The sequence below is a fragment of the Macrosteles quadrilineatus genome, unplaced genomic scaffold (assembly GCF_028750875.1).
Source record: "Macrosteles quadrilineatus isolate MER2022 unplaced genomic scaffold, UCM_ALF_1.0 Scaffold_4__1_contigs__length_99947679, whole genome shotgun sequence".
NCBI lineage: Eukaryota > Metazoa > Arthropoda > Insecta > Hemiptera > Cicadellidae > Macrosteles > Macrosteles quadrilineatus.
In genome coordinates, this window is record NW_026542597.1 from 40,623,562 (window position 1) to 40,639,861 (window position 16,300).

At 36.5% G+C, this 16,300-nt stretch overlaps 1 protein-coding gene across 1 annotated transcript; it reads left to right on the top strand.

Annotated features, from left to right (window-relative positions):
- Positions 1-2,646: 2,646 nt before the first annotated feature.
- On the top strand, positions 2,647-16,300 carry LOC128992746 (NADH dehydrogenase [ubiquinone] 1 alpha subcomplex subunit 10, mitochondrial). Its single transcript, XM_054416476.1, has 6 exons — positions 2,647-3,372; positions 3,791-3,877; positions 4,139-4,349; positions 7,961-8,125; positions 14,912-15,026; positions 16,096-16,300. Exons 1-6 carry the CDS (start codon positions 2,829-2,831, stop codon positions 16,192-16,194), a joined length of 1,221 nt encoding a protein of 406 aa, XP_054272451.1. The 5' UTR covers positions 2,647-2,828; the 3' UTR covers positions 16,195-16,300.

Sequence of the window (16,300 nt, forward strand, 5' to 3'; positions counted from 1 at the left end):
TACTGTACTTGATGCTTTTGAACAATGCATTATTCTGCTTGAAGTTGAAAACCGTGATCAGAATTCCTAGATGGTCTGTTTATCAGCTGGAAGACCTGTACCCGAATCGGTGGAAGACAATTTACTCAATGTAGATAATCTGGGGAAAGCTGCATGCAAACAGATTAGTTGAGATAAGAGCACTAAGAAATATTTTTCTGGAGTTTTACTGCTGTCCCAGGAACGTGATATTAACCTTGAGAAGCTGATGACATACCCATTAGATCCAGTACCATGGGCATCAGCCACTGTCAATGGATGCCCAACCATAACAGAGAAGGCCAAACTGCTCCATGCTTTGGAGAACAAGGGTATAGACGAACCTCTCAAGATTGAAGAATGTATGTATTATTACATATTATTGCATGTATGTATTGACGGTATGGCTTACTTTTAGGTTCTTACTAATATTCCAGAAACCTCTGGTGAACTAGCACAGATTGCTCTCAGTTGTTTTCCGAAACTCCGGATATACTTTATTGCGGATACCTATTTAGATGTAACTATTAAAAACATTGAAAGAGAGAAGAGGATTTGGAGAAACGTTCTTGAGATGTCCAAAATCAAGATCCCACGGGATTGGGAAAAAAATCCTAGCTAATGGTAAAAATAAGGAACAACGGGTTAACATGCCAAATAATGAATGGTCTCAGCACAAATATTCATAAATTCAGACAAGCTTCAATACACGTTTCTAGGGTAATGTAAGGTTGTTTTTGGTGATATTTTGAAATTTACCCCCCACCCACAAACAGGGTTGAATTTTTTTAAAACGGAAACCCATATCAATCGGCACATTATTTTCAAGAGATTTAAAAAAATAAAATTATTGCCGCAAATCCGATTTTGATACGAGGAAAACGAAGTTTTAGACGTTAATTTTACTGGAACCTTACATTCCAGTAAAATTTACGTCTAAAATGTCTCAATAAAATTTATTTAATTTAATTAGAATCTCTTAAAATCGCTTTCCTAGAGGTACTCTTTAAATCTAATGTTATTTAAATAGATTTAATTAAAAATCAATTCAGGCCAATTTGAAATCCGCATTGCTTGCAGGTTTGCTGCAGCGGGGGTATTTTTTTGACTTTTTTATTTTCATTTGAAGTCTTTGAATACATACTGAAGAAGTCCATAAAGAATATTGCACCAGTAATTAACGCAGGCTACCCTTTTGTAATTTAAATAAAACAGTTTTTTTTTTAATAGTTTTTCTTAATTTTTTGGAATATGCTGTAATTTAAAAGAAGCAAACAACTGAATTCTTAATCTGGTAGGTAATACCCACCAACAAAAAAAAGTATAAGTCATAAATTCCCACGGGGGGGGGGAGGGTTTCATATTGGTGGCTCATGGTCTATTAGATTTCCACAGCATTTTGTAGATTTTGATGTCCGTCATGGCTATTGTCACGGTAATAACTAAACAGAAATAACAACACCCCCCACACAGCAAACCTGTTGACTAAGGGAATTTCAATCTTTCTGTTTGTATATCTATCTACTGTATTGTTAAATTTGTTTATTTTATACTAAGCTATTCATGTTCTTTTTTTTTTTTTTAAACCCTTTTATTAACCTCCTTGTAGCAGCAAACCTAGGTACTCTTAAGCCCAATTTAAATAGATTTGATCTAAGGGAAAATCAGGCAATTGGAAATTTGCTTAGTCTGCAGGTTTGTTTTTTAGCTCCGAAACGGGGAATGGGCACTCGGGAGGGACTAAGGCTAAAGGTGTAGTGACGTCATATCTCTAGTGGCTAACACCACTAACCACCATTGAACCATTGGACCACTAGACCATTGAATGTCTTCTCTTCAGGCGACACGATTACCGTAACGAAACGGTGAGATTTCAACGGCGTTCGTGGCGTAGTTGGTAGCGTTTCGAATCGAGGTTTAGGAGGTCCCGAGTTCAAATCTCGCTGGCAGCACTAACTTTTTGTCAACAAATTTTTCATATCAGCAAGTTTGGTTGGTTAGGTTAGGTTATGACAGTTTAATTTTATAATACTAAATTTTAAAATTAATTTAATTAATTTTATAATTAATTAAAAATTATAAGTAATCATTAATTCGATTTTTATCTTATACAGTTTTTATATTATCAGCAAGTCTGGTTGGTTAGGTTAAATAAAAATTTATTTTATAATTTTAAAACAATGGTTTATAATTAAAAAGTTAATTTTATAACTAAAAATTAAAAAAATAATAGTTTAAATTTTTTTCAACTTAGCAGTTCTAGCGGCGAACGCTGACACTAACAAGATATGTTAGCCTTAGTCCCTCCCGTGTGCCCCACCACCAAAACGGTTTGGAAAGAAATTGTGAAATTTGGTGTTTTTAGGGTCAGAAATGGGGAAAATGTTAACCAATAAACCTCCGTTACCATAATCCGATCAAGCTGATTCGCGAACTCGTTCGAATAAACGTGGGCTTACTTGTTTGTACTGTACCACGATTACTAGAAAAAAATTATACATTATACTGAACAGTGTACAAACTTTCGATTCAAACTACTGTTGGCTAACTTGGCGATTGTTACATATGGCTGTGAATGCTGTCTGCTCCTGCTGTTTGGCTGTGTATCTTACTGTCGTTCTTGTTTTTGTGTTCTAGCTTTTCTTTCTGCTTTCTGCTAATGGATGTTGGGGTCGGGGAATGTCTTTTACTTCAAGTAGTCTAGATTTATAATTTGTGACTGTGGATATCTGTCAGTGTTAAGTTCGTTTGAAGACCTAAATAATAAGACTCTTTTGGTGTTGAAGTTAATTAATTAATAGATCATAATCATGGCCACCGTTATATTGGGTTTAAATCTTCCTAAAGCTGTAGCCCATTTAGCCCCTGTTAGTCGTAAGATTTTGACCTCTCAAGGAAATTCGAATGTAGGTTTACTTTTTATGAGATCAATAGTTGGAAAGAGCAATCGTGACCCAGACTATCAGAGAATCCCTCCTTTTCCTTACAAGACCAAGAAATACACCATGCTACGAAGTTGGTTTGACCGCACCACTTACAGGTTTGATGAGAATTCCAAGATAATTGTTGTTGATGGTGCTGTTGCTGCAGGAAAAACTGCTTTTGCCAAACAACTCGCTGAGGAATTAGATATGCTGTACATGCCTGAGGGAAATATGGATATGTGGTACATAAACAATTACGGGTATGATATGAGGCAGTTGGATCCAAAATTGCCTAAATCGTGCAGATCCTATGATACCAAAAACTTTTGCGAAGATCCCCACCATTTTAATGCTGCCACTATGCAATTGATACTGTTTGAGCTAAAATACTCTCAGTACATTGATGCTTTAGCCCATGTCATGAACACAGGTGATAATTTGTTCTATTTTGATTTAAGTTAACCCTTTGATTGATTCAACAAAATATCGTTATTTACTAAAATCTTATAAGATAATAGATATAAAGAGGAAGTAGCTAAAAACTATTTATTTGTAAAAAATAGCAAAATGGCATGTTTATTTATGGGATACACCAACAACCACTTAGTTAAAAGATTCGCCCAATCTGATGATTCAAGGTGTACAGTAGGCCTACCTATGTATAAACCAATGATTATAAACACCTCAACACCAAACACCTTCTAATCCCAGTGGTTGCAGTATATTGCTCCAAACACACATGAGGGGATTCAAACCCGTGCAGACGAATGCCACTGGCAAATTGACATGCCCTAGGTAGCTAAACCATTAAGCCTAATACGGTTTTCAAACCTTATTGTTTGTTTTAGGTCAGGGAGTGGTCATGGACAAATCTTGCTACAGCGATTATGTATACGCTGAAGCAATGGAGAAAGAAGGTTTCATTAGTAAAACTGGTGAGTGTTGTAAGCCTATACGATGGGAAAAATTTGGTAGGCTGTAAAATCGGAGTGCTTGCTTTTTGGTTTGAAAAATGTCAAATTGAACGAATAAATAGTCTCAACCCCACCGATTTCAGTCATTGATCTGTTATTATCTCCTTGATAAAATGTGAATGGTATACATTGCCGTTGACTGCCAATTAATTAGAAAGTAAAACCTGTTTTGAAATCATAAAATATTTTCAATTACTAATCAGATAATATTTGTTGTTTTAGCCAAGAGCATCTACTATGATCTTAAGAGACACTCAATGTTCGAGTTAATGAGGCCTCACCTAGCAATCTACCTGGATGTTCCCGTGCCCAAGATCCTAGAGAAGGTGAAGCAAAGGGGTCGGCCGCACGAGCAGAACTCCAAAGCTCTCTCCCCATCCTTTCTAAATGCACTAGAGGAAAACTACAAGCGGGCATACCTCAAGGAAATCAGGTAAAACATGCACAGCACAGTATTCTGTGATCACTTTTTCCTTAACTGTTGGCAGCTTAGGCATATTTTGCAAAAGTATTCCCAAACATTATGTAAGTTAGGTTGAGAGAAGATTTGGGAGATTTATGTGACACATTTTAACGAGCATGTAAATAACTTTGTTAAGAATAGGCTATGTCTATCTAATACAATAAATTTTATTTGTGAGCATCGGAATCCTCTAGGCCTACTTGAAATCTCTAGCGCCCAAGGTTGTTTAAAACAAAAGATCTCTAAAGCCGCCATGATTAGATGAATTGGTTGTTGGGTCAGGGAATTGATCAAAAGCATGGTGTAATGAATTGAAGTTTGGAATTGAGTATCCCTGGAAGTTGTTCAATGATCAATAAGACATAATCACAAGGAAATTACAAGCCTGAGCACAATTACCTTAAACCTATGTATGCACAGTACACTCCCGATTAACCGAGGTTGTTGGGACTGAGACTACCTCGTTTACCGAGAATCTCGGATAATACGAAGGTATCTTAGATTTTGAGGTTAGGGATTACGGTAGGTAACACATAAGGAAGTCAAAGACTGTAAAGTTTATGTTTTAATAACAATGCATAAAGATACAAAATAATCAAAAATTGGTATTTTCATGGAAAATGTCTTTTTAGCGAATTTCCCATATAGGGAATAAGCTATTACCGTAGTACTCACGGTAAGACCTGGACCCGGGACCGATTTTTTTTTTCGTTTTGAGGTCCCTAGAGGTCAAAAACACCATGCGTTCAAATTCATATATATATATATATTTATATATATATATATATACTAGCTGTAACCCGCGGGCTTTGCCCCGTTTAACTTCTTAATTTTCAAGATTATCTCGTTCGCATGGCTCAATCACGTCCTGGTTGAAGTTTGTTCGCTACGCTCACTCACCTTTAGGTTGGAGCTCGTTCGCTACGCTCACTCACCTTTAGGTTGGAGCTCGTTCGCTGCGCTCACTTGCCTTCAGGTTAGCTCGTTCTCTACGCTAACTCGCCTCCAGGTTGAAGTTCGTTCGCTACGCTCACTCACCTTTTGGTTGCAAATTAGCTGTTGTCATAAATGTAAAAGAAATAATAGTGCTGCACCCTGTTGGTAATTTTTGTAACTTTAATGCTATTGAACATCACAGAACAGAACCAACTTGTTTAATTGAAACAGCTGTTAAGATTCAATAATTTCATTTCTCATAAGGTTAACATGGGAAACTCCAGAGCCACTGGGGCGGAGCCCGAAAGGATTTTTGAAATAAGAATATGCCTATATGTTAATCGGGAATGTGAGCTATCATCATGCCAAATTTCAGCCCAATCCGACCAGTATTTTTCGCGTTCACTTGTCACAAACATACATCCATACATCCATACATCCAAACTTTCTCATTTATAATATTAGTAGGATGTTTATATATATATATATATATGTGTCCGTTAGCGCGATAACTCGAGCAAAAATGATCCGATTTTGATGAAATTTGGTACAAACGTGTAAACCTACGTTTATTCGAACGAGTTCGCGAACCAGCATGATCGGACCATGGGAACGGGGGTTTATGGGGGCTGTTATGGGGTAAAAATGGGTTTTTCCCATTTTTGACCCAAAAAACATAAAATTTTGCAATTTCTTTCGAAACTATTTTGTAGAGCTTAAAAAAACAAATAATTTAGTATATTGAAGCGTTATAATGCGCCTAATGGTTACGGAGAAAATTCCAAAAAATTGTAAATTCAAAATTCCCATGTTATTCTTATGGAGAATAAGTAAGCTGTTGTAGTTTGCTTGTTTATAAACATATTTTGCCCAAATTTGGAAAATGTTTTTATTTCTTACTAACTATTAACATTTTACATAAAAAACACTTTTACCCTCCCTGTTGCAGCAAACCTAAGTATGTTTTAAACTGATTCTATTTAAATAGGGAATAAATGTGATAATTTTAAGGAGACATTTTAGTGTAAATCCATTCAGGGAAATGGAAATTCGCTTAGTCTGCAGGTTTGCTGCGGCGGGGGTATTTTAATAAGGCAGTGTTATTAAGAAAAACAAAAATCAAACATGTGCTTAAATTAACACTTCTTAAATTGTCTTGGCAAATTACAGTTTTATTAAATTATGCTAAGTCAACACTCTGCAGGATTAAATAAAAACAGAATAAGGTGGATCCATATAGTTCTTAAAGTAGGCTATAAAAATAATTTTTGTTTGACTTTAACTAAACTTGACAGAATCATGTCAATATTAAAACTTTTGCAATGACAACACTGACAAAAGGCGATACGAGCCGGCAAAGCCCAAGCAGAAATGCCACTGCTTTTGATGACATTTTTCAGACGACTCTCGTCCAGCTTACCAATTCGTATATACCAAGGAAAAAATGTGGTTCGGATTCCACTACAAACTGTAGGTCCCTTAGTTGCCATTAGCTGTTTGGGCTATTAATTAACAGCTGTGTCTAAGGAATGTCGGCCTTAGTCACTAACAAGACAACAAGATCGCGCCACTCATCCTACACTCATCTCCATTCATACTTGGCTTAAAATACCTACTTTGTATGGTTGCCATTTCATAAGAAAGTATAAGTAAGTAAGTATAAGTACCAATGATTAGCGGCCAACCTAGTAGTGTGTGATTTCTATTTTGTAGGTGACCTTGGATCATTTGTACGTTAAAATAATGTATAGGCTAATCATTATTTAAAGTATTAATTTTAAAAAATAACAAATTACTTGCTACTTTCGCTCTATTTTCCACAGAATCATTCCTGAAAATGTAATTATTGTTGTTTTCCGACTGGAGATAAAGAATATATATATATTTAGGCCTAAAACGACCTAGGATAACCCAAGAGCTCGTGTAATCCAGAGTGTACTGTAATTGATCAATGAAGTAGACCTACCTACTGTATCTTATTCATGTCTTAAAATGTTATAATGTATTTAGTATCCATTATCCAAGGATTATTTCCCCCTTTAGGGTTTTTATTTTATTTCACATACCGGTACATTGTGTTTGATTTAATTTAAACACTCTCATGTAGTATGATCAGGTTACATATTGTAGGCAGCATAGTACTTATTTCCAGTCAAGTACCTCGAATATCAAGATAACTAAACAGCCATGTTTTAAAATGTCAAGTAGCCTTGACTCCTTTACATAATTCTTGATGTTATCTACTTACATAGGCCTTATAAACAACCCATAGTATAAACAACTACATAGGCCTTGTATCAATTGTCATATCATTGATTCTGTAGGCCTAAAGATTTTAGATCATCCTAGTTCTTCATCAGCAGATTAGGAATTTAGCATGTTCAATTTTTGTCTAGTATTCAACACTATGCATACAAATAAAAATTAACATAGAACATGAAATCTAATGTAATTATTTGGTTGCAACCGTCACAATCATATGCATCCCAAACTGGTTAAAAGCTGTAGGCTAAGTTCACTCTAATAGGCCTAGCGTTATCTTCTAACATCACACCGAATATTTTAAGGCCCACAAATTACAATTATTTTCTACAAAAGTTCCTCTGGAAACTATTTTTGAATTTAACAAAAGTTTGTGTTGGTAGTAATCACGCAGAGTTGCTGGTTTACGACTGGTCCGATGGCGGAGACGTGGAGGTTGTGGTGGAGGATATCGAGCGGATCGACTTTGACAAATACACCAAGTACGACAAGAAACTCGAGGATTGGCGGTTGTGGAACGAACAGGAGTGGTCAGATAAGCGGATGATGTGAGCCTTTCCACTGTAGTTTTTAAATTGTATTCACTAAGTTTATGTTTAAATTACAGTATTACATTCTGTCTCACATTTAGTTCAGGCAAGGGCAAGCTACTTCACCAGAAAGGTAGGACAGGATAATGCCTGAGCCCGCCTTTCAAGTGAATACCGTGATTCTACTTAAAAGCGAAATGTAATGAATACTTTGAAAATTATTTTTAATTTGTCATCTCAGAAAAACCAAAGTACTGTAATCAAATTTACTACAAAACTAGTGTACCTGTTGCTCGAATTCGAGCAATTGCGAAGCATTACAGGCGTTATTTTAAAACAAATAACGGTCATAATTTCCGATGACTTTATAAAAGTCGACTCAAAGATTATGGAAATACTCACGATGTACACAACAGTTTGATATAATCAAAATCTTTTGTAAATATCTTATCTTTTCTTAAAAAGCTGATATTGTTTTTTAGTGTTTCTACAAATTTTTCCTTCTCATAGCCGCATTAGGTTGTCTATAATAACGATCATAAATAAAAAAAAAACATTATTTCTTTTCTTCTACTTGGTTGTGTTCTATGACTTTTTCTATGTTTCCATTGTTTGCAAATCGGTTATTTCAATGATTGCTCAAGAAATGTAGCATATTCTTAATTCAGTTTTATTTTTAGCCTATATCAAATTGTTCAGGATTTCTCGCTTTTTTCCATTGTAATAATTTTACCAACCCAAGTTTCGTCTAAAGATGCAATACGCCAAAGAATATCACCTACGTAAAATCTCCAAGAAGTGGTAAAAAAGGCAGAAACCAAGCCATACAATAGATATACAAGATACAAGATACAAGATACAAGATACAAGAATACTTTATTTACAATCTTTAAGATTGAAAGGGCGTCAATACAGAATTGTGCAGTTGCTATATAAAAGTCAATACAAATAGTTATTTTTTAAGAATAAAAAATAGATGATCAGAGTTCTTGCAGTGATGATTTATTCAAGTTCTTGCCAAGACAAATACTCATTCAGGCTATAAAATGGTCTATGTAACAGCCAGCACTTTAGTTCTTTCTTCAGTTTTCTGGGTTGAAGAGACTTCAAGTGGACGGGAAGGACGTTAAAAAACTTGGCACGCATGTATGAGGGTTTCTCTTCATAGAGCCTTGTATTGTGAGCAGGAAGGTTGTAATCATTTCTTCGTCTTGTGTTATATGAGTGCACCTCCTGATGACGACAGGTCCTGGAAGAGTCGACAATGGTAAGAGTCCGTAGTATGAAGAGGTTGACTACGGTCAGGATTTTTAACCTCCTAAACTCTGGTCTGCAACTATCTGTTGTCTCAATGCCAGTCAGGGTTCGAACAGCCCTCTTTTGCATGATTAGAACTCTGTTAAGGTTCTGTGCCGACGATCCACCCCACACCACAATGCCATAACAGAGAATACTCTCAAGAAGGGCATAGTATGCTGTTAGTGCCGCCTCTTCTGTGCTCACAGCCATTGTTCTTCTCAGTGCAAAAATTGCGGTGCTTAGCTTATGGCAGAGTGCTTCAATGTGTTCGTCCCAAGCGAGATGTTCGTCAATGATGACACCTAGATGTCTTACAGAGCTAACAGAGTCAATGTCGGGAATACAGCAGACGAAATTTTTCCTGTTGCTAAATGAAACTAGCTTGGTTTTTGAGGCGTTGAAAACAAGGTCATGATTGTCGCAGTACTCCGCAGCTAGGCTCAAACCAATGTAGGCATTGACTTCTACGTTGTTGATGGGTGAGTTTGAAGAAAGCAAGACAGTGTCATCCGCATACATTATAGCTTTACTGAAGGGTTCGGTGGTATCTGGAAGGTCGTTCGTCGATAAGATATAAAGTACCGGTCCCAGGACGGATCCCTGTGGAACTCCTCTGGACACTGGGCGTACTTCAGATCTAACGGTGGTGATAGTCCTATTCCTGGAGTGGCTGAGTTCGACTAGCTGCGTTCGACCCTTCAGATACTGAGTAAACCAACCAAGAGCCGTTCCACATACTCCCAAGGAGCTAAGCTTTGAGATGATCAAGTCATGGCTCAGGCAGTCAAACGCCTTACTCATGTCAACAAAAATGCCGACAACGTTGTTACCACTGTCTATATCATCAATGACGGACTCTACGAAGTCAATAAGTGCCGTGGTTGTGGATTTTCCCTTGACGAAACCATGTTGTCTCTCTGTCAAGAGTTGATTAGAGAAAAGATGTTCTAATAGCCTCTGCAAGACAATCTTCTCCAGGATCTTCGAAAAGGTTGGAATCAAAGATATTGGTCGATAGTTCCCAATGTCAAGTCGAGTTCCTTTTTTGTGTAGGGGAGAGATCTTCGTTGTCTTCATGTTCGATGGGAAATTACCTTGTGTGAGTGATAATTGAATTACGTGAAGCAAGGGCAGCAGAAGCTCCTGTCTGCAGGATTTCACTATCCTAGCTGATATTCCATCTATCCCTGTTGATGATTTAGGTTTGAGGGAGTTAATCACTTCTAAGAGCTCCGTTTGGGATACCGGTTTGAGGTTGTGCATTGGAAAGACTACATTGTGTTTGTCAGTGCTAGAAACTCTGGTCGATCGATCTTGCTTTTTGGTTTCCTGGTTTTGGTTGTTCCTTATTGTTTCTTCAGCCACAGTTGCAAAGTAGTGATTAAACAAATTGGCAACTTCGACAGGGTCCTCCACTTCCCTTCCTTCGATTTGCAGTTTGACTGAGTTCGAGGAAACGTCACATCTGCTATTACGCTCGCAGTTGATGGTCTGCCATATGGCTTTGCTTTTGTTGACGGCTTGATTTATCTTAGATGCACTTATTTCTCTTCTAAGAGATCTAAGTTTAAGATCATAAGCCTTCTTCCGTTTAGAAGCTTCTTGTTTGTCCTGGATACAGTTGGTGAGCAAGAACTTTCTCTGAGCATCTAGAAACTCTTGTTTTAGGAGTCTAGCTTCGTGGTCATATTTTGCAGACATCTCGGGTTTGTGATTACGTCTAGACTTTTTCAGAGGACAAGTTACGTCAATGTTTTCAAGGAGTAACTGCATAAAGGAGTTGTATGCATCATCCACGGTAACAGAACTAAAGACAGCGTTCCAATTCTCCTCTGCAAGATTTAGCTTAAGATTGTGAAGATTCTTGGCGTTAATGTGTCTGCGGGTTGATGTATTAGTTTGTGTGTGCTCAGCAGGAAAAGAAAGATAGCACAGTTGTCCAGTATGATCCGAGATTGAAGCATTTAATATCTCCCAGATTATGTCTTTGCTGAAATTAGTACACACAGCATCAATAGATGTTTTGGTAGTAGGGGTAATCCTGGTTGCTGGTAGCTGCTCTCTTGTTAAGTTGTGGGATAATAAAAGGTCATTAAAAAGAGAGCAATCCAACGAAGGCTTCAGTCGGTCTATATTTACATCACCTATAAGTATAACTTTGGACCTGAATGTTGAAGGCAAAGAGTTCAAGGTGTCAGACAGGAGCCGAAAGGCTTCGTCAACAAGGTTACGATCCCTGTTAGGGGGGCGATATACACCAATAACAAAAAGCGATTTCCTGTCTTTGAGCTTGATTGACACACCCGAAATCTCACATACCAGAGGGATACTGCGGAGTTCCAAATGCAAGCTTGAGACATTCTCCATTGTATTTTTTCTGTAAATAGCTACCCCTCCTTTTGGAGTATCTTGACGTGCAAAAGCTGATACTAAGCAGTAGCCCATAAGCCTAGTGTTGAGGATCTCATCTCGGTTCTTCCCGTGTTCAGTTAAGACAACCAAATCTGGCGAGTAAGTATGGAGCAGATGATTAAGCCTTTCAATTTTGTTGGAGATTCTATCTACGTTTTGATGAAAAACCTTAAGTTTTCTATCCTTGGTTATCGGGTTTTGATGTGGAGTTACCGTTGTGTCGGCTTCCATCGACTTTTCCCACTCTGACCTCCGTCTAAAAAAGATCCACCAGCTGAAGTCAAACACGAAGCCCCCAAACGAGCACTTGCATCCAAGTTCCCGAGAGGCTGATTAGAATCTTGGCTCTTTGTCGTGATTGTGTCTATGTTGTCTGAGTTGGCACATTCTGGGCGAAGAGTAAGCTTAGTACCTATGGCCTGTCTTACTAGAAAATCCTTTAAGTGGTAGTTAAAAAATTCTTCCAAGCTTTCTTCCTTCCCTCTCACAACAGCAAATATTGGAGGGGATTTGCTAAAATTTACTGTTGTAGACGTGTCTTGAGGTTTAGGGTTCAACTCAACTGCATTTATACCACTAGCCAGTGGAGTTGGCTTTCTTTGAGTCTTAGCAGATAAACTTTCTTCGGGGCCACTCTTTAATTTATTAACATCACTCTGGAGTAGTAATATAGCATGCTCTAGTTCTAGGCACTTATTTCTAAGTTCATTCAATTCGAAATCAGTACAGAAGTTCTCCAAAACCGTGACGTCGTCATTTCCATCATCTTCTTTATTCATTGGGACAACAGGGTTTTGATTCGAGATTGCCTTGATTTTTTCCTTTTCCAAATTTTGTATTTTACCTTCCAAATCACGAATTGTTTGAACCAACTCAGTGTCGTTTTCCTCACTGCATTTTTGAAGCTGCCTAGAAATCACTTTTTCATTTTCCAATTGCTTATCCTTCTCTTCAAGAAACTATAACAGTTTCTCTTGCGCGTTAAGTAGCTTTTGATTTTCTTCTAAAACTTCTTCAATTTTGGCTTCTAGACTGAGCACAGTCGCTTTTAATTGTGAGTTTTCTTTTTGAAGCTCCGAATTTTTTTGCAGTAGGCTTGATCCGATCTGAGCAGTAACTGTTAGAACATTATCTATAGATGCATCACTTTTGGGTAAAATATCAATGTTAGAGCCATTAATGTCAAGGTCCTCCAGTGCATCACTCAGTACCTGCGAGTAATCCCCCAGTTCCTGATGTACATTAGAGGGTTCTTCGCAGTGAGGACAGTACCACTTTTCAAAGCCAACTACCTTCTTAACATAAAGATCAAAATCCTCCAGTGGCATTCCCATGCAGTTAATATGATACCATGTTATACAGGTACCCTCACACTGTATTCCATTTTCACCTTCAGACACATGTTTGTCACATAATGGGCAAATCTCAAATTCTTGTAAATTTGTTTGTAACTGTTTTGCCATGTTTCGAGTAACGGGCCTCATGATGCCTGAAGTAAGAATTGTTTTACTAAAAATTCTGATTTTTATATAGTACACGTCTTTAATGGAGATCTTGAAATCTAGAAGGCAGTGGGAGCGAAAAAAAATTGGCGTGGACTTGATGTAGACGTAATCAGCCGAAGTTGCAGACAACGGTTAGTGACATGACATGTGACTGAGGTTAGGGTAATTGGTTATGTTAGAGATTTAAGTCAAGTAAAATAAAAAGAGTACAAATTGTGAGGAAGCAGGTAGGTGAATTACACGACATTCAACTCACAACTCTTTTATGGTCAAAGATTGGATAAGTCCTTTTTGGGGTCGATTCTCCAAACACAAACCTCAGTCACTGTATTATGATCCAACTACGAACTTGCCGCCATTTTAGCGACCAGCCAAATGTTATAAGTACATGGTAACATTTACATATCTACAGATAAAAAAACTCAAAAAGTTTTTGGTGATATTCAGTAAATATCAATATGGCCACTATTAAGGCTCTGCCGGCATTACCCATGCAATGTTAATTCCATACCCGAGAAATGCAGCATAGGTGTGAGATGTGCTTATTTTGATTTAACGCCGGCATAGCCTTAATTGGTGGCCATATTGAGATTTATTAAATATCACTCAAAACTTTTTTAGTTTTTCTATCTATAAATATGTAAATGTTAACATGTAGTTAGGATTTTGTAAGTACAAATTTATGTTAAAACGTGCCAGTTCTTTTTGGACCCTGTATTTCATAACTTGCTTGGATTCTGATAAATTAGCAGTTTTGTATGGAGTATGTTTTTTTTTTTTTTTTTTTAAGCTAGAATATTTCTTACTCTTTTATCCCACTAAAACGTATAATGAAGTCTTATAGATGTAAAAAATGTGTTTTACCCTGGTTCTTCCTTTGACTTGTAACTGCTCTAAAATACTTGATGATTTAAACTTAAGTAAAGGGTTTGTGTACGACATACATTGTAGGGCAAAGCTGCATTATGGCTGAATGGTTAGACACTCTCCAGTTTTTTTACCCATAGGCCTACCTATGTAATCTCGTACAGTAGAACCTCTTTAATCCGAACTAATTGGGACCGGGGGCAATTCGTACTATTGAATGGTTCGGATTACAGAACATATTGTTGTTTTTTACATAACAATAGCTAGGGAAAAGTTAAAAATGCTTTATAAAGTAAAATACAGTGTTTATTTAATACAGTAGTAAACATAGGGAATAAACAGTACTGTACATTACAATTGAAATAATTACGGTGCGTATATCAATAAATACAGTATACAATAAAGAACTACTGTACTGTGTATAGAGTACAGCAATGAGGCGTTTGGATTAGTAGACGTTTTGATTATAGGGGTTCGGATTATAGAGGTTCGGATTAAAGAGGTTCTACTGTACTATTATCAGAGTAGAAAATATGAAAGTTTTAAAATCTAACAGAGAATAATTTTGCTGGTGGCATACTTTGTGAGTGGCTAATTCTATTGGGTTCTATTTCAATGAAAAATAAATTACTGATGGAATGTCTACCCCAGAATCCAAGTCCATGGTCTGTCTTAGGTATCACAATTTAGTTCAATTGTTTATGGATGTTCTCTATTTTAGATACACAGACGAAAAATTTGAATTGATGAACAATTTCAATGTGCCGAGATTTGATTGTCCAGAGCTTGTCATGGACGGAGATGATTACAAGAAGTGGCTGGAGGTTTGGTTTTCTGTAAGTATTGAATGTGTTTGTTTTTCTACTTGTTTTTGTAAACTAAGTGTTGGAATTGGTAAATATTCAGTTAGTTTCAACACTATTAAGTCAGTCAATTGCTTCGCAACAAGGGCAAAAAACTAGAATAATGAGGGTCTCTAAATCTACTGTAAAAAATAGCTGCACACACTTACAAAACAAATTATACTTATTTTAATGTAAATCTCTTGTGTATTTGTATTAAACTGTGTGGCAAAATCAAAACTAATAACTTTATTGTAATGTGACCATCTATAATGAGAGGCAAAAGGTTATCTCGGGGGTAAAGTAAAGACAATAAATATATAAAAAATCTAACAGCTGATGTATCTTCAATATTTTGAGTAAAATTAAATGCAGCCCCTTAATTGAGGTTCATTCCCTTAGAGGGTTAATCGAAAAGCTGATAATTTAGGGGAAGTTTCTCTTCAAGGCCTTTCTTTCGAGTACGCGATTGATATGTGTGCGGCTTATGTTTCTCTCAAAAGGTTGTGATCCTTATTATCAGCTTTATGTATAGATTTCAAATGTGTTTTTACTGCTCTGGTTCCTCTCTTTAATTGTTAGGTAATGATAAAGAAATCACGTGTTTTTTTTATTACTAAACCTGGAAGATTCTATTTGTAGTAACTTATTCACACTCAGATTGACTGTTTTTGAAAATAACTTCCAAACAATTTTTTAAAATGTGTGGTTAAATTCATCTATAATGTTTGGAATGTTAAAACAATCTGCATTCAATTTATTTTGAATGCATTAGCATTATTTTGTATGTTTTTACATAATTGGAATTTATTTATGTATTTTTGTAAGAGGCTCAAATGCTGGAGTTTTCACTATGTAACGTTAGTCTAGTCAGTTAGCATCATTAATTAATTGATAACATATCATTATGGCATCTGTGTCCAATAGATCCTTTGGATCGAACCACTAACCTTCAAATTTGATGTGTTATACATAAGCACTCGTTAAATATATATACAACAAGTTATATAGACAAGTTATTACCCATAAGTTTTTGTTAACTATGTAATTTTCATGATTTCAGGCCCCTGGAATGAAATATGAGAAAGGCTACAACCCAGTGAAAGGAGATTCGAATATTCTTTTTAAGATCAGGGACCAAGCAAAATTCTCTTTCCACTAAAGAGAAACTCCCCTGTGTCATCAATACAAGAAATAAAATGTTAGATTTGTTGGAGTTTATACACTGTATCTAAAATGTAAAATAGAATAAAACACTGTAAAATTAA

Coding starts and splice junctions, on each gene's coding strand:
- LOC128992746 (XM_054416476.1), top strand. CDS start 2,829: ATGGCCACCGTTATATTGGGTTTAAATCTTCCTAAAGCTGTAGCCCAT. Junction 4,350..7,960: donor GCATACCTCAAGGAAATCAG/GTAAAACATGCA, acceptor TTGTGTTGGTAG/TAATCACGCAGAGTTGCTGG. Junction 8,126..14,911: donor TGGTCAGATAAGCGGATGAT/GTGAGCCTTTCC, acceptor TCTCTATTTTAG/ATACACAGACGAAAAATTTG.